Source organism: Adiantum capillus-veneris, chromosome 16 (assembly GCF_014529385.1).
Source record: "Adiantum capillus-veneris isolate H3 chromosome 16, ASM1452938v2, whole genome shotgun sequence".
Lineage (NCBI taxonomy): Eukaryota > Viridiplantae > Streptophyta > Polypodiopsida > Polypodiales > Pteridaceae > Adiantum > Adiantum capillus-veneris.
In genome coordinates, this window is record NC_140946.1 from 130040534 (window position 1) to 130067688 (window position 27155).

The 27155-nt window shown below is 43.8% G+C and overlaps 1 protein-coding gene across 1 annotated transcript in view; it reads right to left on the reverse strand.

Moving 5' to 3' along the window:
* Positions 1-366: 366 nt before the first annotated feature.
* Positions 367-27155, reverse strand: part of LOC147439866 (DNA binding / DNA-directed RNA polymerase) — a 29705-nt gene continuing 2916 nt past the window's right edge. The window contains exons 2-4 of the mRNA XM_086485595.1: positions 2228-2377; positions 1775-2131; positions 367-1157 (exon numbers count right to left, since the gene is read on the reverse strand). Coding sequence (XP_086341721.1) covers positions 642-1157; positions 1775-2131; positions 2228-2377 — 1023 coding nt within the window. The 3' untranslated portion in view covers positions 367-641. The remainder of the gene's footprint in view (positions 1158-1774; positions 2132-2227; positions 2378-27155) is intronic.

The following is a 27155-nucleotide window of genomic DNA, read 5'->3' on the forward strand; positions in this document are numbered from 1 at the left end:
CTTGGCAATGGTCTTTGCTCAACCATTTCAAGCTAACTAATGAGGTAGTTCTGACTCAGGATATTGGCTGTTGTACTCTCCTAAGAGATTGCAAACACACCACTAGTTCTATGCAGCTCTTTACAAACGATCATAAGATGTTGCTTATGGAATCTACCTCATTCTCATTGGATCCTACTGCCTCATTGCTTATATGCACCGCTTGGCTCGGGAAGCTTACACTTCATATCCAATCACATCACTACCATTTGCCTAAAGTATTTGGTTCCCCTATTAACTATAGCCCCTAATGTTCGGACTTACCTTTGGGCATCTTGTCTCGTAACCTCTTCTTTTTCTTTCAATTCAATTCTGCATCCACAAACCTCATGTTAAGCCCTCCACATGGCATAATGCAAGGCTCATGAAATACATTTGATGAGAGGAAGTCCAACAAAATATTTTTGACAAAGCAAGCCATCCTCTTGATCAACAGAACATAGACTGGTGCTCACATTTTTCAACGGTTACGTTGAGGTGCACACAAGATAAAACATGTGCCCTTGCCGCTCACACATTGATTGGGCAGCCTTTCTTCCAGCTTTAGTAATCAGTAATAGTCACTTCATGCCAGAATGATATCATTCAACTTCAAAAACAGACTATATTTTTCTCCTGAGTTTGTTTTTCAACATTGGAAACTGCAATGGCAGAGGCAAAACTGCCTCATAAAGCCTCTGTGGGCTCTTAAGATCCACAACCCCTCTATCTGCTTCTTTCACTGTTTTGAACTTGCAACCCAACTCCATGTAATACCGTTTTAATGCTGAAATAGACTTTTTCATTTCCACTGCAAGATCATAAGGGTCAGCGTGAAAATTGTCTACCATCAGTCCAAGTACAATGATGTAGCTAATGAGTAGGTCTCTCTTTTCTGCACTTTGAGTCCTTGATGCTTTATCCCGATGAACGGTCGTAAAGCGCTTCAAAATTTTGGCAACCACTGCATCTGGAATATGTGCATAGCTTCTCAGGTCTATTGCATTGGAGCTTTCCAGATTGCCATGAGACCCCATAGGATCTACAATAGAATGAATCGCATGCTTTGGAAGGTTATAAAAAGCCAGAAGATGCCTCATGTACGACAAAATCATTACTCCTCGGTTTTGACGCTCTTCCTGCAACATCACGAGACAATTACTCAGAGAAAGACGAAGCAACAAAGAACACAACAAAGGCATGAATGCTTGATTCAGAGAAGATCGATCAACAAGAACAGTACAACTTGAGATGTTTTAGTTTTTCAGCCAGCTGAAATACTTGCGCCTCCATTTGTACGGAGCAGCAGGCCAATACTGAAGAATCGCGTGATCAGTGGTCTCACACAGTCCCCCTTCTCTATAGTCAGACAAGCAATCGTAATACTATCAAAACAAATCCAGATGAATAATTCTGAGTTCTGCAAAAAGGGTGAATTTATATCTATGTATGTGCAAGTATTTTCACCCTCTTTGTACTGCCACAACCTATCTCAAAGCCCCTTGGGCCTGACTTCAAATCCTACTCTAAAAGGTCTCTGGCAAGTACCCCAGTACTCCCAAATCCCCAAACACAGTAAACCCCGTCACTGTCTGTTTGCCCTAGCAGCCTCAGACAGATTATCTTTGACGTTTGGTCAGAACAGAAAAAAGAAACTGAAAAGTCTTTGTACTCGACTCGACCATCTCGACCAGGAAAGCTAATCAGAGGCAGTCGATATAAAATCCACAAAAGAGTTTAAAAACAAGAAACAAACCTCAATATTTTTCATTATATACAAGCGCTTCAGTACGAATTCTGGGTATGCTTTCTCCTCACGTAGCTGGCTGATCTTCTCTTCCTTCCCAATTGCTGCTTTTAGGAGCTCAATATCGTTGAGACTATTCTGCTCTTCAAGAGTAATAATTTTGTCAAAGATGTAAGCTCTTTCAGGCGTTGTTGCACTCAGATCATATGGAGGTATGTTGCGTTTGACAGCGGCATTAGCTTGCTGCAAAGCTTCTTCAGTGGTGAGCACAGAAGCATTGTCACCTGCTTTCTGGAAAAATCGCCCAATTTCCTCCTTGTCTCCCAAAGCTTCTTCTTTCACCCGACTTCTCTCATACCTGCTTTGCTGCATCCCACAGACCATGAGAACAAAAAACATGAGAGCATTCTTATAGATCGAAACAAAACTATGATGTTGGCAATGAAAAACATACACGCATACCTTAATACGGCTCTTATGAGTTCCAAATGTGGCTGTTAACAAATTTCGTTTCTGAAGCATCATTTCCTTTGACATTTCCACATCTGTAACACCTGATAAGGAGTCAACGTCATAATCTAATCCACGCACTCTTGGCTCCATTCGCAACACCTGACACATCACTCGAGCACACGTCCTTGGACATGAATGTGTTGCATGGGATGGGTGAGTCAACATTTACAATAACAATTCACACATGTTTTCATATGGCTGATGGCTGCCGAAGAAAAAGACGTTAACACAACCCTTTATAAACCAGAACCTGAAGCTGAATTGGAAACGACACAATTTTGTAAAGCAAATCAGTACAAGAAGGTAATACAGTACCAAACCCAAAGCTTATGTGATATTATATAAAAAAACAATCAGCTAACAAACCCAGAAAACTTTTAGCACAATGTGTACACCTTGCATTTGGCAAAATCACCTTTAAAAAAGAGTAGAGGAAAAAAAGTACGGAAAGAAAATACAGGATCCGGAGACTGCTTGTGCCAAGGTAAAGGAGGCTTTGCAGAAGTCTCAAGCACGGCATAAGAAAGCAACAGACAAGCATCGACACGACCTGCAGTTGAAGGAGAATGACTGGGTTTGTCACAAACTGGTGACGTGGCAGAGCCACCCGGACACAAACACATACACCCAGCAGATGGCTGACTGTATGGAATCCTGCTATTTGCACTGACAGGCTGACGTGGCTGTACGGATTTCCGTGATACGTGCTGACTGCTGGCATGGCAGTGTGTACGGACAGGAGGCTGAAGTGGTGCTGTACGGACGTCCGCTTTTTGCGCTGGCAATGTACGGATTTTCCGCAAATTACGCTGACAGCTTTTGACCAGTTGCTTTTGGAGAATGTTTATAAGTGGCCTTAGGGGCTCACTTCTCAGAGCATCTGGACGCAGAGTCTGAGAGCGAGCACCCGTGGGCTCATTTGTATTTTGCTCAAAGATTAATATAAAAATAAATACCGAAAGGGGCACCACTCTTTGGGGCCAGTATCTCTTGGCACGGAATTACGCCGGGCCGTGTCGACTCTCTTTTGTTCTGTGAGTTATTTTGAAGGGAATCTTTGCTGTGTCGTAGCAGAAGCTTGACTTGGGGTGTCCAAGTTTGTTACAGTCCTATCAGAGCACGGCCGATTTCTCTTCTATCGGAAAATCCGATCTCTTATTTCGCGACACTTGTGGATTCCGAAAAGAATCAGTCGACTTCTTCTGCATCCGCTGATGCGGGAAGAGATCACGCAGAAGATTTAAACAAATTAACAGAGGAAGAGTACGGGCCACCTTGGCCTACTCAATATGAACTTCAAGGGATGCAGCATCGACAGCAAGTTGACCACTGCACAAAGCAGATGATTAAATTTGCGAAAGACCCTCAGTTTGCAAAATTTTTGTCTCGGTAATCCATTGCTGAAGTGCACACTCAATGTTAGAAAGCCACCAAACCGCCAAACAAACCGGCAAATCAAGAAACCTCCTTCTCCGAGGATGTTTACAAAACAAGAACTTCAAGAGGTGGTTTAGACTCAGATCAGTCAGCTTTTGGACACGAAACATCAATCCAAAAAGCAATTGAAAAAGCGCAAGAAGGGGACTGACTACCTTGGTTATTTGGGCCGTCAATCTTCTTTTGCATATGCACAAAAGCAGAAGAAGCGTGTACGCTTTGAAGGACTGCCCAATTCTTATTCTTCCTCTTCTTCTCACAATTCTTCTAGCTCTTCTGACTCGAGCGAGAAGGACAGAAAGGGCAAAAAGCGAAGCAAAAAGCAAAGCTTCGGAAAGGGCAAAAAAAAGGCAAAGAAACTCAGATTCTGCCGAGTTTCTGATAGCTCTACGAAGGAGTCATCCTTTGACAATTCGGACTCCAATGACCGTATGTTTTATGCAAAGAAGAAGCACTTCTATAGAGCCAACCAATATGACTTCCTCGAAGACGAGCAAGAAAACAAAAGAATATACAGAAGGTGGACAGTCGATAAAATTTGAATCCTTTTCTTGATTCCGAGATGCTCCGAGGGCTTTGGCCTTCATCCACAAAAGTCGAACTCTATCCAAGAATTAATGGGTCATGCGAAACGGGGATTCTCCATACACTCGGGGAATTTGACTTACCCCATTGATGAGATCTTGACTCAGAGAACCAAACAGACCTCTAACAATGAAAGTAGAAGAAAAAAGAGTTCCCAAGAAAAGAAGGATACACAACCAACACTGACTCTTCGAGAAAGGGCTAACTATATCAAAGAGGGGAAGTGTTTTGGTTGCGGGGAACAAGGGCACATCTCCGCAAAGTGCCCCAAGAAGGCACAGCAAGGACAGAGACTGAAGACAGGCCAGAGAGTTCTAGAGCAACAGAGGAACGTGGTATAAAAAGCAAGATGAAAGCAAGACCGGTACCAAATTGCATGGGTACAGACCCAAGCCACATAGATGAAAGTACATAACTTTGCCGAGCTTGGGGCAAAGTGAAAGATCAAGAAGCCCTTATCTTTTTCGATAGAGGAGCCAAGGCCAACTTCATTTCACCTGAATTGGTGGCCCGGCTCAAGATTACACCCGCCAGGATGGGACCACTAGCAAAGGCAGGTCTAGCGGCGCCCGGACGGGACATAGCCATTACGCCTATCATTGGCAAACTTCGTTTGCATTGTCAGGGGTATTTAGGGCACGAGGACTTTTACATCATGCCTTTGGAAGGGTGTGACATCCTCCTAGGAGTCCCTTGGTACCATAAGAACAATTCCGTGGTCGACTATCGGGCTAAGAAAGCAACTTTGACTAATGAAAAGGGCCGAAAAATTGTGCTTGATGTAAAACTGAAGGGAGAGTCCATCCCTATTGTATCGGCTTCGGCCATTTCCAAATTAATGAAATCCGGTCTCTTTGTTTACTCAATTTTTTAAAAGAGTTAAATGATGAACACACAACGAACATGTCTGACCTTGACAAAGAGCACCAAGATTTTCTCCACACACATGCTGATTGTTTCTCTGAGGGCCTGCCAGGCGAGTTACCCCCCATCTCGTCCTGAGGATCACACTATTGATCTGATTCTTGGAAGCACACCACCGAAGCGGCCACCTTCCGTGTTAGCCGAGCCCAAAATGAAGAGATCATGAACCAAGTGAAAGACCTTCTTGAAAATGGTCTTATCCAGCCGAGTACTCCATCCTACTCCTCTCCGATGTTGTTGAGGCGGATCTTGGAGAATGTGCATTGATTACAGAGCTCTTAATAAAACCACTATCAAAAACAGATTTCCGATTCCAAGAATGGATGATATTCTTGACCGACTTTAGGTTCCTCTTGTTTCAGCAGGATTGATTTGAAAAGCGGATATCATCATATCAGAATCGCTCCGAGAGATGTCTACAAGACAGCCTTTCAGACAAGTTTTGTTTTGTATGAATTTTTGGTGATGCCATTTGGCCTTACCAATGCTCCAACGACTTTCAACCGAATGATGGATAGAATTTTTTGAGAGTATCTATCTTTTGTCAGCACTTTCTTTGATGACATTATAGTCTTCTCCAAGGATGAAGCAGAACATAGACACCATCTGCTACAAGTCTTTCAGGCATTGATCAATGCCTAAAAGAGTGAATTTTTCTTGCCAAAGACACTTTTTGGGACACATCGTCTCAACAACAGGAGTCCACATGGACCCAACCAAGATTGACACTATACGTGACTGGCCAAATTTGAAGAATGTTCATGAATTTAGAAGCTTCTTGGGCTTGTGTTCTTATTACCGGCGGTTCATTCGGAAGTTTGCAGAGGTAGCTTCCCCTTTGCACATAATGACTCAGAAAGGAGTCCCTTTCTTGTGGGGACCGACAGAGGTGACTGCCTTTCAGACACTTAAAGAAAAACTGACTACTGGACCAGTGTTGACTTTGTTGGATTTGCAAAATTCATTTGAAGTATATTGTGATGCTTGTGGTCGTAGTCTGGGAGCGGTCTTAATGCAAGAAGGCCATTTGATTGCCTATGAAAGCCGATTGTTTTCGAGGCCAGAATTGACAGCACAAATTTATGAGAAAGAGCTTTTGGCAGAGATCCATGATCTTACTCAATGGCGACATTACCTACTCGGAGCCGATTTCACGATCTTCACTGGTCATCAAAGTTTACGTTGCTACTTGTCTCGAAAAAGCAAATGCAGTGGACTAACATCTGTCACACTTTCACTTCCAGATTGTCCATGTTCAGGGACAAAAAAACTTGGTGGCAGGATGGGATGTTGCCATTACACCTGTCATAGGCAAACTACGATTGCATTGTCAAGGGTATCTAGGGCATGAGGACTTTTACATCATGCCTTTGGAAGGGTGTGACGTCCTTTTGCGAATCCCCCGGTTCCACAAGAACAACGTTGAAGAATGAGAAGGGTATACATATAGTACTTGATGTAAAATCAAAGGGAGAGTCTGTCCCACTTGTATCTGCTTTCGCTGTTTCCAAATTAATGAATTCCAGACTGTTTGTTTACTTGGTCCACTTAAATGACTTGGATGACAATAAAACGTCAAATTTGTCCGATCTTGAGAAGGAACGACAAGACTTTCAGCAAGCTCAAGCTACTTGTTTCTCTATAACGGGAGAGTTCCCTCTTCAACGCCTTGAAGATCACACCGCAGTATGCCACCAAACCGATCACCTTACCGAGTTATCATAGCCCAAACGAGAAATTATCAATGTCACGTGCACATCTAACCCTATGTGTGCGTGGAGAAGCTACTTCATGTCTTCCCAGCAAGGTTTCGGCACGCGCTTATGGCAATGCCTCTGGGGACGTGAGGGGACCGCTGTAGAGGTGATTTGGCACATTTTCAGGGCAGAAAACAGAGAATTCAGCGTGATGCAGATTCTCGCCAGGTTTTGCAAAGTGTCTGTATGCAACGGGAAAGTCATCTATTGCGTGGGGATATTGTCTGTGAAGCGTCCTAGTACAGTTATGCTGCCGAAATCGGGCAAGAACAGGTGGTTTTCAGCCTAGATTATGCGGCTCATAGGAAATCATAGGTTTTATTCCCTCTGTTAATATATAAAGAAATAGCGAAAGGGGCGCCAATTATGGGACCTACAGGTTGTCGGCGTCTGCTCGCAGCATTCTAGCTTCCGAGCCGTGTGTGCGCTTAAGTGTTAATTCCCGTCACAGGTTCCTTTTGCAAAGTACTCTTTCCCTCTCTATGTGTGTCTAAAGTAAAGAAATTCGGGTGAGAGCCAAAGCCTGCCGCCCCACAAGCCGGTTTCAAGGTTCCGTTGCCGGGACATCAATCACTTTTTCCTCAAGAAGTGTGCCTCGGTTGTTTGGGTAAAGACACAGAGTACAAGAATGCGGGATTACACTATGGCCGACAAAGGGAAGGGCATTATGGAAGAGGGTTCCTCTTCGAAGGACAAGCAGGAAACTCCTATGGTCTTCGAGATTGGCGAGAGCTCACGGCCACGTCAAACTGTACCTCCTGTTGATGTGAATGTCCCTCCAGTAGTACAGATCTTTATGACTGGGCAACTTGAGGATGATGCGTTCAAGACTCAGTTAGTTGCCGCGGTGAATGTCTTTTCACAACTGGTGCAAAATCCAAGGTTTATGTAGTTCTTGCAAGCGCCACCAGTGCAACAGCAAAATAGGCAACCTACACCGCATACAGAGCTTGTTGAGGCTCAAGCCCAAGTACTTCATGCGACTCAGCAGGATAGGGAACACTCGCATGTTGCGGAGTCAGGGGCTCCAAAACAGGTTCCTCCCGTGCTTGAACAGGTGGCTAGAACGCCTATTCCACAGGTTATGCCAGTTCAGCCTGTCACAAAACGGGAGCGTACACGAGCACTTTAAAATCTGAAAATTAAATAACTTTGCAAATGTGAGAGAAGGGAGAAGATCGACAAAGTATTGGGGACCAGAAGATGGGCTGGTCCCCCCCCCCGTCAAGAGTATTCTTTATTCAGGGAGAGTTCGTATACAAGCACAAGAACCCGAGGAAACCCCTCCGTTCTTTAGACTTAGACCCGAGGGTCGTTCCTTCCCGTGAGGGACTTAAGCGTAAAAGCCGCACTTCCCGTGAGGGACTTAGGCGTAAAAGCCATACTTCCTGTAAGGGACTTAGACGCAATGGTCATACTTCCCCTGAGGGACTTAGGCGCAAAGGCCGTACTTCCCGTGAGGGACTTCCCGTAAGGGAGAATTCCTGCAAAACAAACCACACAAAAAAGCGACAACAATTCGTATGGCGAATCCACAATAGATACCTATCGCTCTTGCGCGGGAAAAGCGACTTCCGTGCTTCGTAGTCTCGCGATCTCTTGCGGCAGAGTCTTCTCTTGCTGATGTTGGTACCTCTCGTGAGTGAGGGCATGTGGTGCTTTTATAGCTCCCTGGCCACGGCACGAATAACTGCTCGCGTAGAGATCGCGACCGGTTTTTTTTTTTTTTTTTTTTTTTTTTTGGCGATGTTCTACCCGACATAGAGAGAGAGAGAATTCGCTGGCTGGTTTTGTTGCTTTATCTTCTAAGTGGCTGCCCACTTATTAAGTGGGCGGCCGGCATATTTTAAAATTGGTCTGAACCTGCCTAAAAACTCAATAAAACCTTATAAGTTAAAACCAATGCATTTAACAACACTTCCCAGGCGTCCCTGGATGCAACCACATGCACGAATGCAATGCAAACATAGATTCCTCGCGGGAAAGAGTCTACCTTCCCGCGATTGTTCCTGCTTTTCGTAAAAAGCTTCATTGAACCCATCTTTATTCTTGTGCTTGCATTCTTACGCGTATTTTCTTGCTCAGTTCGGATTTCCTCCTTAGCCTACGGGATGCCCCCTTATTGATGCACCCGTCACCCATCATGTGACGCATCAGGGACACTCGTAACCCAGCCCTTTCCACCGAACTTACGGAAACTCCTTCGCGATGTTTACCGTCACCCATCAAATGACACATCAGAGTTGTCCGTTCCTGATGGCAGCTCCTGTAGCTACAATCTTTTAACAGTTCTTAGTGCACATAATAAAATATCCTTAAAAAAATTAATCATTAAAAATAAGAAAATAGTCCAATTAGCAACACAGCCCGCCACCTTTCAGAGCCCGCATGATGTCTTGAATGGACAAGGAACTGGATACCAAGCAATGCATCCAGTTTTTCCACCACCCACGGTACATCCTGGGTATTTCGGGGGTGGATCTGTGTTCCAAAGTATGGCTGGTTATGCGCCTGGAAGTCAGCCGTACATGCCAGAAACAGTGTTTGGGGGTATGCAAGGCATGATGCCAAACCCCATGTATGGTAGCATCGGCATGCAGCAAGGTTTTCAATGCAACCAGGGCCAGTTTGGGCACAGGGTCATTTTGGTATGGCTGGTTTTTCTGGACAGCAGCCAGATATCGCACCTTTGACGCAAAATGTTAATGGCCAAGATGTGCCAATGATGCCTACTACAATGCCCATGTTGCAGACTATTCCTTATGACAATTTGGGGGCACTGGAGGCTTACAAAGAAGGTGGTACAGCTGTAAAGTTCAACACTTTCAATGGCTTCGAGGATAAAGCAAAGGCTCTCACTTTTCTCCAACAGTTTAATACAACTTATGCAGGAGGGAATTTTACAGAGGCCTCTAAGGTCAGGACAGTTGCCACTTTCTTAAAAGACAATGCGCTTACATGGTGGACGACATTGTTAATGCAAGGACAGGCATATGCCACTTGGGTTTACTTTCAAGAAAATGTTTGCATCTGCTTGGCTGTCAAATGAATTTGAAGCCGCCGTCATGACAGATTGGCACCAGCTTACTTCGGCTACATGCAAGAGCTTGCTGGAGTACAATCGGAGGTTTTGTAAAGCGTTACTCTCAGTGACCTCCTACTGATTTGTGACATTGGCAGAGCAAATAGAGAAGTACTATTGTGGGCTGCCTAAAGGACTTCGGGACTACTGTACCAAGAACAGAGTGGCTACCCTCACTCAGCTTATGGAAGTTGCTAACACTGGTCTTGCCTTGTTGAAAGGAGAGGACACTGGGTTTTCGAGCTACAAAAAGAAGGGCAACAGAAGAAAAATTCAGCGAAGAAGCCCTTTGCGAAAAGGGCTCCTGAAGCGTCACAGGGGTCAGAAAAGGCCACCAAAGACAAGGATTCAACTGGGACTTCTAAAGCGCCGGCAAAGAAACATAAAAGGAAGCCTTTTGTGCGCAAGTCGCTCGAGGAAAAGAAGGTCCTAATGGCTGAAAATAAATGCTTTATATGCGAGCAGCCTGGTCACTTTGCTAACAACTGTCCACAAAGGAAAAGACCAGCTGACTCAGATGATAAAGAGGACCAGAAAAGCAAGAAGCCTAAACCCACGGCAGGTTTGTGCCAGATATGGTGGGTGACAGGCCCAGTATGTAACAGACTGGACACTCCAAGTCAGGAATCAATCACAACAGCACCAAATAACCACTTCAAAACAGTTCACAGTTCACAATAGATTTGCACTGGCCCGGCAAAGTTCCGTGCCTAGAGATATTGGTCCCAAAGACTAGCGCCCATTTCGGTATTTCTTTATGTATTAATCAGTTCAAAGTACAAGAGAGTGGTTAGGGTTTCACTCTCAGACTCTGCGTCCAGATGCTTTGCAAAGTGTGAGCCCTCACCACGTATTTAAATTACAAGGGATGCCAAAAGCATGGCCCCAAAAGCTTCAGATTAAAAGCCTAAATAAAAGCAAAGACTATTTTCTCTCTCAAACTCATCGAGTTTAAAGTAAAGCAAAATATTCTCTTTCCCTTCCTCTTTCTCATACTTTGCGTAGAGAAAAGCTGAAAAGCTGGCCTTTTTCCGTAATTTCCGCCACAAAAAGCGGGCAGTGCCGTACGGTGCCACGTCAGCGGGTCAACGCTTTATCCGGGGGTTCAGCTTGCTGCTAGGGTTAGGTTTAGGGTTTATGACAGCTTTTAGGATTAGGGTTAGGTTAGGTTAGGTTTTTTGGCAGATTTTAGGGTTAGGGTTTGCAGAATTAGGGTTTTCAGTAGCAGTCATGGTTTCGGCGCCCGGGTAGACACGTCATCACTTTGTGACATACCCCCCTCTTGAAAGCATTGTAATCGCCCTCGATTATGCCTGCAAAACAGACAGAGGCCATAAACCGTCTTAGCAGACACTGACTGTTAGTACCTACGTACTAGGAACACACATCTAGCACATGTACCAATCGACAATCACATCACAGGACATCACATGACATTCAACATTCATTCGGATCTTAGACCATGATTTATCTGCAATGTAGCTAGCAATCGCATCTAGATCCAATCGGGACCTCATCGATGACCAATTGACTAACCCCTATTGCAACCATGTCTATTCGAGATCAATCAGACCAAAATGCTGCAGTCATCCGAAGATGGTTCCAAGCAGCTAGTATATCGCATTCATACTCTTGCGTCAACCAAGAAGAAATAAAAAGCTTCTTAAATTTCAGTCATTTAATTGGCACAGTCTTGTTTAAAAGAAGCGTGGAACCAAGTTCGAGCATTCCCCTTAAAGTAAGAGGCAGCTCTCCGAATCTTGGAGTGCTCTGAGTAGCGTCCTCCCGCGAAAGCGATGTCAAACTGTTGTATAAAAGACAAAGCCTTCAAAGCATCTTTGTATCCTGAAAAAGTGTCAAATTTGGTCGACTGTCCACCTTGCTTAAACTCTCGGACTTTCTTGCTTTTATCTTCCAGAAAGTCATACTGGTTGGCTTTATAAAAATTCTTCTTGTTCACATAAAATTTTCCGTCATCGGAGTCTGAACTGTCTGTAGACGAGTCCTCTATAGAACTGTCACTCACTAGGCGAAAATTAGACTTCTTTGCCTTTTTCTTGCCCTTTCCGAAGCGTTGTTTCTTGCTTCGATTTTTGCGCTTTCTGTCTTCTTCGCTCGAATCTGAAGAGCTAGAAGAACTGTCAGAAGAAGAAGAAGAAGAACTAGATACTTCTTCAAATCGAACACGCTTCTTCTGTTTCTTTGCTTCATCAAATGTCGACTGACGACCCAAATAACCTGGGAAGTCGTGCCTTTCTTCTGCTTTTTGCCGTGCTTTTTGGCTTTCTTTTGCGCGTCAAAAAGCTGAGCAATCCGTGCATCAACCACCTCTTCTAATTCCTTCTCTGAATATTGCTTGTGATCAGAAGGTTTCTTGAGAGCGGGTTTCGGGGGTGGTGTTGTGGTTTTCTGCCACTGCGCATGCACTTCCTCAAAAAAAGTCTCGCTCATATATTTTGCCAATTTCGGGTCCTTCGCAAAACTGAGCATCATCTTTGTTGCATCGCCGATCAATTGACGACACTTCATCTCTCTTTGCTCCGCCTGAGTAGGCTGAGGCGGGCCATACTCTCTGCCGGAAACTTCGTTGTGATCCCTGCCCGCATCTCCGGATGCAGAGGGAGTCGACTGATCCTTGCGTGAAGCCATAGGTGCCGTGGAAAAAAAATTGGGGATCAGATTTCCCGTAGAAGAGAAATCGGCCGTGCTCTGAGACCACTGTAACAAACTTGGACACTCCAAGTCAAGAATCAATCACAACAGCACCAAATAACCACTTCAAAACAGTTCACAGTTCACAATAGATTTGCAATGGCCCGGCGGAGTTCCGTACCTAGAGATATTGGCCCCAAAGACTGACGCCCCTTTCGGTATTTCTTTATGTATTAATCAATTCACTCAGACTCTACGTCCAGATACTCTGCCGAATGTGAGCCCTCACCACGTATTTAAATTACAAGCAGAGCCCCAAAAGCTTCAGATCAAAAGCCTAAATAAAAGCAAAGGCTATTTTCTGATGAGCGCGCGGCGGTGTGTGCAAGTGATAGAGCACGCGAAGATGTGCAGGCCTTGAGGCTTGAAGCGGAGGCACTGTGCTGCAGAAGGGAAGCACTAGCAGAACGAAGAGGGAGAGAGAGAGAGAGCTCAAGTTTTTGGGGAAAACTCAATAATTGAGTTTTGGGTTTTCCCACTTTTATTATAAGTGACCTTTAAAAAATGTGTCCAGGTTCAATATGAACCTGGACAAAGTATAAAAATGTACAAAAAGGGGTTATTTAGGCCTTTAACCCAACAACCTCCCACTTGAAGGCATAAATGATGCCTTTAGGTTAACCAACTCCCACCAGCTGTATGCAATGCTCATGTTAAGCCTCAGCAAGACTCTTGGTGAGAACATCTGCACGGTTATCCTTTGTATGGATCTTAGTCAAGCTGACTAGACCATCCTCCAATACTTGTCGTATGAAGTGGTACCACACATCTATGTGTTTGGTACGCGCATGAAACATGGCATTTTTTGCTAAATAGATAGCACTCTGGCTATCACAACCCAGCACGGGTGTATGAGCAGGCATGCCAAGTTCTTTTGCAAGTTTGCCCAACCAAATGGCCTCTTTTGAAGCCTCTGTGGCTGAAATATATTCAGCCTCAGTAGTACTCAATGCCACAATTTTCTGTAACCTAGAACACCAAGAGACTGCACCACCAGCAATGGCAAATACATATCCACTCGTAGATTTCCTGGTATCCATGTCACTTGCCATGTCTGCATCACAATATCCCTGCAACTTTAAGTCACTTTTGCCATAACAGATACACTTTGATTGTGTACTTTTCAAATATCTCAGAATGCATTTGACAGCTTCCCAATGCGCTTTGCCAGGATTCGACATGTATCGTCTAACAACTCCCACTGCATAAGCAATGTCGGGACGAGTGGCAACCATAGCATACATAAGAGAACCACAAGCTGATGCATAAGGGATTCCCTTCATTGCTTTCAATGCCACCTCATCCTTTGGGCAATCTGCTTTGCTAAGCTTAGTGTATGGAGATAAAGGTACTCCAAGAGGCTTAGCATCAGCCATATTAAACATGTCAAGTACTTTTGCAATGTACATTTCTTGAGATAAAAACATGTTTCCCGACAAGCAGCATGTCATCAACATAGAGAACAAGTATGATGGGACTACCATCTTCATGCCTTTTCGTATACAAACAATGATCTGCATGGCTGCGTTTAAAGCCTTGAGACAGCATAAAAGTGTCAAACTCCTTATACCACTGCCGTGATGATTGTCTCAAACCGTACAGAGCCCTTTTCAGTTTGCATACAAGTTCCTCACGTGTAGGAACTACAAAAACTTCAGGTTGTTTCATGTATATGTCCTCTTCAATGTCACCATGCAAAAACGTTGTCTTTATATCCATTTGATTCAATTCCAAATCAAGCACCGCAACGACAACAAAAGGACACGTAAAGTTGTGAGCTTTACAACGGGAGAAAAGATTTCTTGAAAATCAATTCCTTCTTTCTGAGCATATCCTTTTGCAACCAATCTTACCTTGTACTTGGGTTTTCATCCACAATCTTAATCTTATATACCCATTTGTTAGGAAGAGCCTTTCTCTCTTTAGGCAATGGCACAAGATCCCAAGTATCATTTGCATACAAGGATTTCATTTCCTCTTGCATTGCAAGCTCCCACTTACTGCTTCACTCACATGTCTTTGCCTCTTTATACGTAAGAAGCTCTCCCTCATCTGTCAACATAATGTAATGCAAAGAGGGATCATATCTACTCACAGTCCGCCTTGGACGAGTAGACCGCCTCACCCGATGATCCACATTATCTTGTAATGGGTCTACATCAGGTGGCATAATAAAATCATCAATAGTGGGCTGCTGTACATCATTTTCAGCATTGTTTCGTGGTTGCAAATGCCCTTCAGGAGCCTCAATTTGCTGTCCAACATCATCTAGCTCAAACACCACTGAATCATCTACATTTTCAGCCATAGGTGGTGCATCCTGGGAGTCAAAAATAGGCCTAACAAGTGGCTGGTCATGCTGAAATTTGACCCTTTTATGGTCATGATTTGAGGCACAATTGTTTTGAAGCAGCCTTACCTCATTAAAAACAACATCCCGCCTGCGTACAACCCTTTTGAGCTGAGGTAACCAAATTCTATAACCCATTTCGCCTTCTTCACCATATCCCATGAAAAGGCCTTTAATGGATTTGGCATCTAGTTTACTCCTCAACTCGGGTCTGACATGCACAAAAGCCTCGCAACCAAAAATGTGTAAGTGATCATATGAAGCAGGCTTGCCAGACCAAACCTTTTCAGGGATGTCACCTTTCAAAAACATGTGAGGGGATCGATTGCATATATGCACTACAGTTTTCAAAGCTTCTCCCCAAAATCCATGAGAGAGATTAGCTGTGGACAGCATGCATCTCACCCTCTCACAAAGTGTCCTATTGAATCTTTCAACCACACCATTAGAAGAGGGGCTGTATGGCACAGTAAGCTTCCTCTTAATGCCCAAATTTTCACAAAATGTCATAAAATCTAATATCTAATATCTAACCGACCCAAATAATTCTCATATTAAACTGATCACTTAATGTGGGAGAATACACGGGAACAAGGGTTAAGATATAGACATGTGCTTATAGATCTAACTCAACACGGGGCCAATGGTAAAGGGGCCCAAATGAGAGATGGTCTATCAAAGAGCAAGGCTAACCAATAGAGTATAACACCTTAGGGTTAGCTTCATTGAAGACCTCCAATAATGTGTGTAAAAGTCCTTTGACCTTAGGTAAGCTAGGGCTAACCTTGAGGCGCGGAAACCCGACCCAGCTCGAGGTGCTTGTCATGCTTGATGATTGAGGTGCTTGAGATGCTTGAGGTGCTTAATGATTGAGATGCTTGAGGGGCTTGAGGTGTCAAAAAGTCAAATATTCAATCCCTACAAGGAGGGGGCGAGCCCTACATGAGGGGGGATGAGAGAGAACACCTACACACACACGAGGCATGCATGGTACAAAGAAAGCAAAAGGGACACTTGTCAAGTTCCTCCTCATGTTGCCCTCATGGTGTGCCTGAAGCCTATTGGTTGGCCACCCAAGGGGTCCATGATAATTTAGGAGATTTAATTAATTTGATTTTGCATTTATCTAGCTCTCTCTCTCAAAGGGGAAAGGGGGACACTTGTCTCAAGGCTACCCTTGCTGCTTGTAATGCCTCCTGCTTATGATTGGCTAGGCTTGGAGGGGTCCAATGAGCTTCACGCATGAGCTACAAGGGGGGGTCGACCCAAGCAAGCTAGGGGGTTTCTTAGGGGGTATACTCACTCACACACATTCACAAACACTCTCATTGTGTGCTATGCAAAGTGCAAGAGCTCCCTCTCCTTCTCCAAGCAAGTAGAGGTTGAGAGCCTACACCAACACTCTTGGCTATGGAGTGCAAATCCAACCAAGAGCCATGCTTCAATGCTTAAGCTTGTCATCTCCTTCTTCTTCATTACTATGCTATTCTGTATGCTAGCAACAAGAGTTATGATAAGTGAGGAACTAATTCTTTCTCCTACGAAATGTTTCTTCTTCCTCTTCCCTACCCTCATTCCCTGCTAGCGCTCTCCACCTTCGAAGGTGTTTGAGGTCTTGGGACTGAGGCTTGGGATGGTTAAAGCTTTCCTCAAGTTTATGTTATGTTTGTGATGCATGAAGCTTTCCATCTTCATTGCATCACCTAGGTCACAAGGAACACAAAGATTGTATTGTAACAAGTCTCTCTTAATGGGAGAAATCATAATACAAATGCCTATTGGAGGGGGGGACCAGCTCCACATAAATCCGGTCCTCAATTGTTGTCATGTTCTCTAAATTCTCTCTCTTGCAAAAGTATTGTTCATGCCAAGTTAACTAATTGCTATGATTATGTTGCTATCTTCAATTATGTACACCCGCTATGCTTACACAAAGTCATTTCTCAAAAGTACTCTCATTAATTTCCGCTACTCTCAAATTAAATAGGCCAATTCCATTACACAAAATTTGTTAAATTCAGCACTTGGGAACTCCCCCCATTGTCCGTACGCAAGCAGTTTAGCTTTCTACCTGTTTGGGTGGTCACAAATGCATGAAATCTCTTAAACGTAGCAAAGGCTTCATCCTTAGATTTAAGCAAATCAATCGAAATTTTTCTAGAATGATCATCAACAAAGGAGACAAAATAGCATGCACCTCCCATAGACTTAATAGGCATGCTACATATATCAGAATGTACAAGATCAAGCACACAAGATTTGCGAGACACCGGAGTAATATGAACGCTTTACTTGCTTGCCATATTGACATTCATTACAAAAGTCAAGCTTTGTGCCTTTAGCATCAAGCTTGTTCAAAGTACAAAGCTTAGAAAAACCCTTTTGGCTCATATGGCCAAGCCTCTTGTACCACAACTCCATGTGTGAGTTAATTTCAGCCAATGCAATAAACTTGCCCAGCACGGCCTTTCCATGCATGCAGTAAAGTGTCCCTTTCTTTGTGCCCTTTACAATCAGCCTTGAGTCTTTAGTCATTTTCCATGATCCTCTCTCAAACAAGATGTTGTAACCATGCATATCCATCTGACCAACAGAAAGCAAACTCTTCTTGATTCCCGGCACATATCTAAATCATGCAAGACAAGCTCGTTTGTGCCATCTATGGAGAGATGCACAGTGCCAATCCCTTCAATGGAACATGCATGATTGTTTCCAAGGTATACATGGCCACGCTTGCCTGCATCAAAAGTAGAGAAACATCCTTGGTAGGAGTCACATGAAATGAAGCACCGGAATCAACGATCCAAGTCTGGGATAATGCATCATTGACAGTCAACAAAGCATCAATAAGATCACTCTTGGTGATCTGCATGTCCTATGAATTTCATCGCCAAGGACTCGTCCCCGGACACTAGAGAGCTCCCGGCAAGCCAAATTGACCTAAAACAGGCTGAAATCAGGTCAAAATCAGCAAGTTACAGGTTATGACAGCAAGTTACAGGTTTTGCAAATGATGTATTAAGGTGTGGGAACACTTTTGCTAAGTCCCCGCAACCCAAAAACGCTGAAATTGCCGAAAAATAGGTCCTAAAACATGTATTTTCGGCAAATTTCAAATTTACGCAGGTTTTTGCAAGTGTTTTTATGATGCGACTACATTGGGGAAAGTACAAATTGATGCAATCTACGCACGTTTGACAAATTTTGGCTATGTATAACCATTTGTGGCTCAATTTCATGCAATTTGATGCTACAAATTGGGGCTTTTGCTCCTACATGCTTCTAAAGGCAGTGCATTAGCCTTATGTATGTTTTGTAAGGCTAAAAACAACTAAATTTGTTGTTTTCGAGCACAAATTCGCTCGCTGAAATTTCCTGCGCATAAATTTCAGAAATTGTTTTTTGTGTCCAAATCGACCTGTTTTGCCCCAAATTGCTCATGTGACTATTTGGAGTTGTAGTGCACACCTCTGCGAGGCTATACTCCGGTTTTTGTGCATTTTGCCCAAAAATTCAATGTATTAGCCCTCTTATTCGTGCAACTATGGCCTCATCTTCTTCAGATGTGAAGAATCTCTTCGAGATTAGGAGGTTCGATGGAACAGGTTTCGACCTTCGGAAAGACAGGATCCAGGGAATCCTATTTCTTAAGGATTGTAAAGGGACACTTGAACAGGTAAAGCCACAGAATATGACGGATGAAGCATGGGTTAGCCTGAACAGGAAGGCTGTTACATACATTAAAATGGCCGTGACCGATGAGACAGTCATTGATGTGAAAGGTCTCACAAGTGCTTTTGATGTGTGGGAGAAGTTAAAGGGAATGTATGAGAATACAATGCATGTCAACCAAGTGCATTTGATGTGAAAACTTGTTGGCATACAACTAGATGAGTCCAAGAGCGCTGCAGAGTACTTGTCGTTGTTCGCAGGTACTTTGTCGCAGTTACAGGACTCAGGCTTGCCTCCTTTTGATGATAAGCTGAAAGCTATCTTCTTCCTTATGACCTTACCTGAGTCATGGGAAACATTGGTGGTTTCATTATCCAATAACCCCAATTTGACCTTTGATGGTGTTAGGGGTTCTATCTTGAATGAGGAAATCAAGAGGAAAGCAAGTGGAGAGGGAGGCAGCTCTGCCAACATGGTTAGAGGCATGATAGAAAAGAAGAATGCTTATGCACAAAGGAGTAAGAGTAAGAGTAAGGAAAGAGGAAATGCCAGCAAAGGCAAGGGTGATGTGACTTGCTATCAGTGTGGCAGGAAAGGTCACAAGAAACCCGATTGCAAGTACTATAAAACTGACTTAGAACGGAAAAAGAAGGGCGGAGACAAAAAGAAAGAGAAGAAGGAAGTCAAGGCAGATGCACAGGATAGCTCAAAGGACAAAGAGAAGGCCAATGTGGCTTCTAGTGTTGTGATTGAGGAGCTGTTAGATGTAGAGAACATCTTGTGTGCCACTTTGTCAGATGATGATGCTTATGACTTTGATGCCTCTCTTAATGTTCATTCACAGGACATGCAAATAACCAAGATGATCTTATTGATGCTTTGTTGACTATCAATGATGTATTATCCCAGACTTGGATTGTTGATTCCGGTGCTTCATTTCATGTGACTCCTATCAAGGAGTGTTTCTCTACTTTTGATGCAGGCAAGCGTGACCATGTATACATTGGAAACAATCATGCGTGTTCCATTGAGGGTATTGGAACTGTGCATCTCTCCATAGATGGCACAAATGAGCTTGTCTTGCATGATATTAGATATATGCCGAGAATCAAGAAGAATCTGCTTTCTATTGGTCAGATGGATATGCATGGTTACAACATCTTGTTTGAGAGAGGATCATGGAAAATGACTAAATGCTCAAGGCTAATTGTAAAGGGCACAAAGAAAGGGACACTTTACTGCATGCATGGAAAGGCCGTGTTGGGCAAGTTTATTGCATTGGCTGAAATTAACTCACACATGGAGTTGTGGCACAAGAGGCTTGGCCATATGAGCCAAAAGGGCCTTTCTAAGCTTTGTACTTTGAACAAGCTTGATGCTAAAGGCACAAAGCTCGACTTTTGTAATGAATGTCAATATGGCAAGCAAGTAAAGCGTTCTTATTACTCTGGTGTCTCTCGTAAATCTTGTGTACTTGATCTTGTACATTCTGATGTATGTAGCATGCCTACTAAGTCTATGGGAGGTGCATGTTATTTTGTCTCCTTTGTTGATGATCATTCTAGGAAAATTTGGGTTTATTTGCTTTGTCACGTGACACATCCAACCCTATGTATCCGTGGACAAGCTACAGCATGATCAGGGTTCAATCAATCTAGTCAATCTAGATTAGAAGTGATCTGGCACTTTTGTGAGTCTATTCGTAGACCGTGCATGCCCAGTCACTTAGTGTAGATGCATATCCTCTGGTTGCACACAGCATGATCATAAGCATTCCTATCAGAATCCATCAGAATCAGTCAGGGAAATTTTCCAGTGATTTTAGCCTATTTTCCTTATTTTTGACATTTTTCACTTATTAATTTAAGTGACTTTCCAACAAAAGTAGGTAGGGCAATTTTGCTAAGTTTGTATATAAGCAAACCCAAGTTAGCACTAAATGGTAGAAGAGGCAGCAAGAGCTCCACGCTCAACAGGCACCTTCTCAGCAAGAACCATCAAGGACCCATCAGACTTGGTGTTTTTCCAACAACCCTTCAAGCTAGCGTTTTTTGGACTTCGTCACCACCTCCCCTTGACCCTAGCGTTTTCAGTTTTCCCTCATCGCCGCAGTCCTATAGCGTTTTCAGTTTTCCCTCATCGCCGCAGTCCTATAGCGTTTTCAGCTTTGCAGACATCGCCAACCTTCACAAATCCCTAGCATTTTTGCTAGCGCTACACAAGGACATCAACGTTTTTCATTTTCAGCCTTAAGTGCAGTAAATGCAGCAACGTTTTCAGCCTTAAGAACAGCAGCAGATTCAGCCCTAAGCACCTGCAGATACCCCCATTTTCAGCCTCCCAAAAACGCAGCAAACCAGCGTTTTTTTGCAGTCTGAATCAGCCCCAAAATTCAGCAGATAGAAAGACCGCAGATTTCAGCCCTAGAGTCGTCGTCGTCGTCACCGGCATAGTCCCAAGTTGCGTCAGTTTCCATGCATCATCATTGTACCACTTTGTGCAATCATAAGTAGACCACTCTCGCCGACGAGAGTGGGGCCTTCGGAGGAGGGTTTTACGTCTCTGGTGCCGTATCTCTCTTCTCTCTCTATCTCTCAGTCTTATACACTTGCACGCACAGTGTCCATTCACTTTGTTTGTGATCATAGCATTTTCCATTCGGAGGACTCATCTTGAGCAAAGCGCAAACAATCATTCCGTTGCACCTAAGATTGGTGTCAGAGCTTTGGTAGTGTTCTGTATCACTCAAGGAAAGAACCACAAGAATTTTTTTTGTTAGTTGCGGTCGCACGAACCCAAGTTCGCTTGGGTGTGTCGATTCCTAATCGTGTTTTTTGAAGAGTGACAAGAATCCCAGGAAAGAAGGGCATGTCCAGCCTCCCCTTGTGTCTCTTTTCACTCATTGAGAGCGGACCGTGCACTTAGCGGCCGGCCAATCGACGTGAGGTGGGAAAAAGCAACCTTGGTGTGAGCAAAGGCCGCCAAGGGGTGCGCCTGCGAAAAAGAGTAGAACTCAAGTGAAGAGAAGATCCTTCTCAAACGCGATTTGCAAGCAAAAGAAAACCTCAAGAACTTCAAGAACCTCAAGATCCTCAAGAACCCCAGAACTCAAGAACCTCAAGACCCTCAAGAACCCAAGTTCCTCGTGAACTTAAGAACCAAAGATCATAGTGCACGGTCGTCACCCGAAGCGGAATGGATACTTTGCATACAGGTGATGAGCATGAGAGAGGCGGCAAAGATTTTTTCCCACCAGGAGATTTTTTCGACCCTCCCCATTCGCCATCTACGCCACGAGTTGTACTAACTCCTATGGAGATGATGGTCAAGTCAATGATGGACATGATGCTGGCACAACAAGAACAAAATGAAAGAAATGCAATACAACAACAAGAAGCGAATCGAGTTGCGTTGGCACAACAAGACACCAATCACCTTGCTTTCGAATACGAGCGCAATGAAAGAAATGAACGAAAAGCAAAAAGGGAGGCCGAGCGTGCAGCTCAAAGAGAGCTACGCACTCGAGAATTGCTTCGACAAGTGCTAGCCACGAAGACCGAACCACCCAAAGATCGTGGGAGTTCCTCAAGTGGCGGAAGCCACGATGCGGATTCCAACCATCCAGTCACAGAGAAGTTGACTTTCAATAAGTATGACGGTAAAATGGATGCTACGGTTACTCATTCTTGGTTGCATCAATTCAATGTTTATTTTGCGACAACTAAGAAGACACGAAATAGCAAAGTTTTGACGGCAGCTATGTACCTTGCCAGTGATGCCATCAATTGGTACCACGCATGGCAAGAGGCATAGTTAGTCGCGCACCTAGAGGAAGCCGACGAATTCACGCCCCTTTCTCTTAATTGGGCTGATTTCCAAGACAAGCTCAAGGCGCGGTTTATGCCACCTCAGTACCTCGCACGATTGAAGGACGATTGGCGCGCTCTCAAGCAAAATGGTATGCCGGTTATGTCTTTTTCTAATCGTGTTTTGCAGCTAGGTACCCAATTACGCAAGTCGGATGATGAGCGCAAGGAGGCATTCCTTTATGGATTGGATGCGTATATCAAGTACCATGTCGAGGTGTTCGATCCAATCGATCTCAACAAGGCGGTAGCGATTGCTCTCGCGCAGGAGATGAAGCACAACAAGGGAAAGCCTAAGGAGAACAAGACTTCCACAAGTACCTCGCAGACTTCTCATGCAAAATCTTTTAAAGTTGTTCTCAAATATTGATTGATTCTTACACGGGCTCAGACTCACGATCAACTAAAGATCCAGATTCCAGAATTTCCTAGCACTCTCCCATTATCCATGAACTGCAAGCTCCCCTCGAGAGTCCCTTGGGAAACCTCTAGGTTGTGAGTCCAAATGACTCCAGAGTTTACGATTGCAAAGGTCCTTCAAGCCTCAAGGCTCCTTCACAAATCATGATCCACATAGTGCTAGCCTCCTGGTTTGTTAGGCATGCTCCCAAAGCCTATTTATAGGAACCCCTACTTATCACTTCATCATTTTTAAGATGGCACCATGTGTAATGATTAGGATGCTATAGTTTATGTTGTTATATAATATTATGAGGATCTTATTTTTTGCCGTTGGTGATTCTTAGGCGACGAGAACGACTTAAGAGGGAACTTGGAAGCTGAAGTTTGAAGAGATGTCTACCCTAGCTTCACAGACAGAATAGTGATAGCAATAACTTCATGATCTCAAAATGGGAGGTTTGTAACTCGGGAGGAGACTCTTCATGGTTACAATTCTAGCAAACGGCAATCCCAACAAAAATCAAGATATATGATGTCGTCATTGCAGCTGCATTGCAGGTCATTTCAAGTTCCAAGGATTTGCATGTTCCATTTACAACTTACTACTTCTCTTGCTCATTGTGTATCTTGTAGAAAATGATTTTTTAGTACTGCTACGCAATGTTTCAAAAGTGCACCCTTTCTCATTGTCCTTTAAAATTTTCTTTACAAGTTACAGTCGTTCAAAAACACATGCGAAAAAAATTAGATTTTGGTAAAGATTTGATCGAAGGGAAGGAAAAATTTTGCCCTTCATTTTGAAGATCGAAATGCCAAACAACCCTTCCCATGGGACGGGCACTCTTGAAAATTTCCCTTCCCTAGGATGGGTGCCCTGCAATTTTCAGGCCTGGTGGTATCAGAGCATCAGGCATGTGCTTTTCTGAAAGCATACCGGTCCTACAAAAGAGCAGATAGAGCTATTGGAATTTTATTTGAGGCATCTTCACCCTCCAACCCGGACTTAATAGCCACCCCCACCGTTACTTCATCGCGCATCAGGCGCGCTCCCATCTTCACCGCTCATGTCTTGCAGGGGATAAGCCATTAAGATCACTTGCAAAGAAGGATTCAATATTTGTTTCGAGTCATTGTTTTTCTCAAAAGCAGTGCCATGTAGATGTTGATGTCTATAGCTACCAAGCCGCACACTCCAAGTACTTGGCAGCTTTCAAGGAAAAAAAAATGCCCGAAGTTATATCGTTTCTGACATCTTCCTTCGCAGTGCAACTTCTAGCAGAGTGGGGTATCCTGAAATTCCATGGAAACCCTAGCAGATTATATCTTGAAATTTCTCGACATCTCTCAGTAGATGTCTCTTCACGAGCAGATGACCTTGGAGGTTTAGTGCAATGCTATCTTGGGACTACCATCGCCGCCAAAGCAACACTTTTTATCCAAGAGCTGACGGACCATGTTGTGCTCGGCTACGACCTCATGGAAGAAACCTAACCCTAATTTTTGGTGCAGGTTTCAAGATGGAAAGTCAATCGACTTTTCGAGCTCGACTAATGTCGAGATTGCTTTTTAAGTTTGAGTTCTGTTTGATCATGTTTGGTGATCCTGCTTGGAATTTGTTTGAAATGGATGGTATCTTAAATATGAGGTTAGGGCTCATTCTCTGGCATGCTTCCTGGAGAAGGTGCAGAGTCTGGAGTACCGGCGTGTAATGTGTTGATGCAATATAAAGAAATACCGAAAGGGGCGCCAAGGTTTGGGGCCAATACTCTCTGGGATGAAATTCCGCCACTCCGTGTCGCGTGTTGTCTCTCTCTATTTCAGTTCAGTTGTTATTGAAGTGCTAAAAGTCTGTTCAATCTGTTCTTTTCTATTGGCACGTGGTGCCCGTTTTGTGACACTTTCACTCTCAATGTCAAAAGTGACTCTCCCATTGTCATTCGTGGAGAGGAAGTTGTTCATTCTCCCTCTCTCATTGCTAATGTGCAGGACAAGATTGAATGGATTCAGGAGAAGGAGACTCTCTCAGTCTCTTCTTCTCCAAAGCCTGACACAGGATTTGCATGATCAAGATGTGATTTCTCACAAGCATGATGATCAAGATGTGATTTCTCACGAGCATAATGATTTGCATGAAGATGATGTGATTGTTCACAAAGATGATGTGTTAGTTGCTACTTTTTCTAGTGAAGCTAACCTCATTGCAGATTCGATCAGTCACGAAGAATCGATCTTGGCTCTCGAGCCTAGGTCCAAAGACCCCTCACAGGAAGTATTATGTATTCGCATGATTCATCCGCACGCATTGTTCGAGTGTTTCATTCGTGATCGGTTCCTGTACTTTCGTAAAGGATCTTTATGTGATCCCTTTTACTAGGCATGACATATTGTCCGTTGAGCACGTTTCGCTCATGAATGAGCACGAATGTATGTGGATTGTTCATTAAAAGCTGAAAAGTATGCATTCAAGGAAGTCACATTTCATGTCCCTTCCTTGGCATGACACAGTCGTAGCAAGAGCACAAGAAAGCATAGGCATGTCCGTTGTGAATTGCCACAGTTGACTGCTCTAGATCATAAGAGAAAGATTCGATCTCATTGTTTGCGTGTGTGTGGTGAACGGTTTGGCACTCCGTCTCTTTGTTCATCTACATTGCATATACAGTCTTTGAGGAAGACAAGATTTTTTCCACTCACTTTACATTGAATAGGTTAGGTATGTTCATGGTTTTGTGTTGGAAATGGTTTCAGGAATTTTCAGCCATGGAGATTCTTGAAGAAGAAAGAAGCATGACTCTAGACGAAATTGAAGCATCAAGACGGAGCCACAGGAGACTTTGTGTCGCTTTCGGCGCGGCCCAAAGAAGCAAGCGTTGTAGACCTTTCTGAAGTTCAAGTATCGCACGACCCGCACATCAAAGTGGGCCGGCGAAGAGTCCCTTCTAGGATTCCGGATGCTATTGGCGATCTTCCTCGACGCCGTACAGTTCGGTATCAGTACCTCACTTTCAAAAGGAGGGGATGTTACGTGACACATCCAACCCTATGTGTCCGTGGACAAGCTACAGCATGATTAGGGTTCAGTTCAGTCAAGTCAATCTAGATTAGAAGTGATCTGGCACTTTTGTAAGTCTATTCGTAGACCGTGCATGCCCAGTCACTTAGTGTAGATGCATATCCTCTGGTTGCACACAGCATGATCATAAGCATTCCCATCAGAATCCATCAAAATCTTTCAGGGGAATTTTCTAGTGCATTTAACCTATTTTACCTATTTTTGACATTTTTCACTTATTATTTTTAAGTGACTTTTGTTGGAAAGTAGGTAGGGCAATTTTGCTAAGTTTGTATATAAGCAAACTAGAGCTAGCACTATTTGGCAGCAAAGGCAACAGGAGCCAAGCTCAACAGGCAACTTCTCAAGTAAGACCTTGGTGGTTCTCCCCTCCAAGCAAGAAGGACTCAACCTAGCATTTTTCTCATATGCATCAGCCTTGTGTTTTCAGCATTTGCATCATTGCCAACAAGTCCCAGTCCTTGGCATTTTTGCATCAGGATATCATCGCCACACCTACCCCAGCATCTAGCGTTTTGAAGACCTGCAGCCCTAGCGTTTTGGAGACTCTGGCGATTGCAGTTTTCAGCAGATACAACCTCAGCCATGCAACGTTTTTCAGCCATGAAGCACCTGCAAATTCAACCCTAAAAGAATAGCAGATTCAGTCCAAAGATTATCAGTTTTCAGCCCTACAGTAGATGCAGATTTTCAGCCCTAAAGACCCGCAAAATCAGCGTTTTCCTTAGCGTTTTCGGCAACATCAAATTTCAGCCCATAGCGTTTTTGGACAGTAGATAAAAGATTGCAGATTTCAGCCCCTAGGTCGGTGTCGTCATCCTCGTCGTCGTCACCGACATAGCCTAGATTTGCATCAGTCACATGCATTCCCATTGTACCAGTTTGTGCAATCAATAGTAGACCACTCTCGCCAACGAGAGTGGGGCTTTCTGAGGAGGGTTTTACAATAGTCACTGGTGTCGTATTTCTCTTCTCTCTCTATCTCTCAGTCTCATACACTTGCACGCACAATGTCCA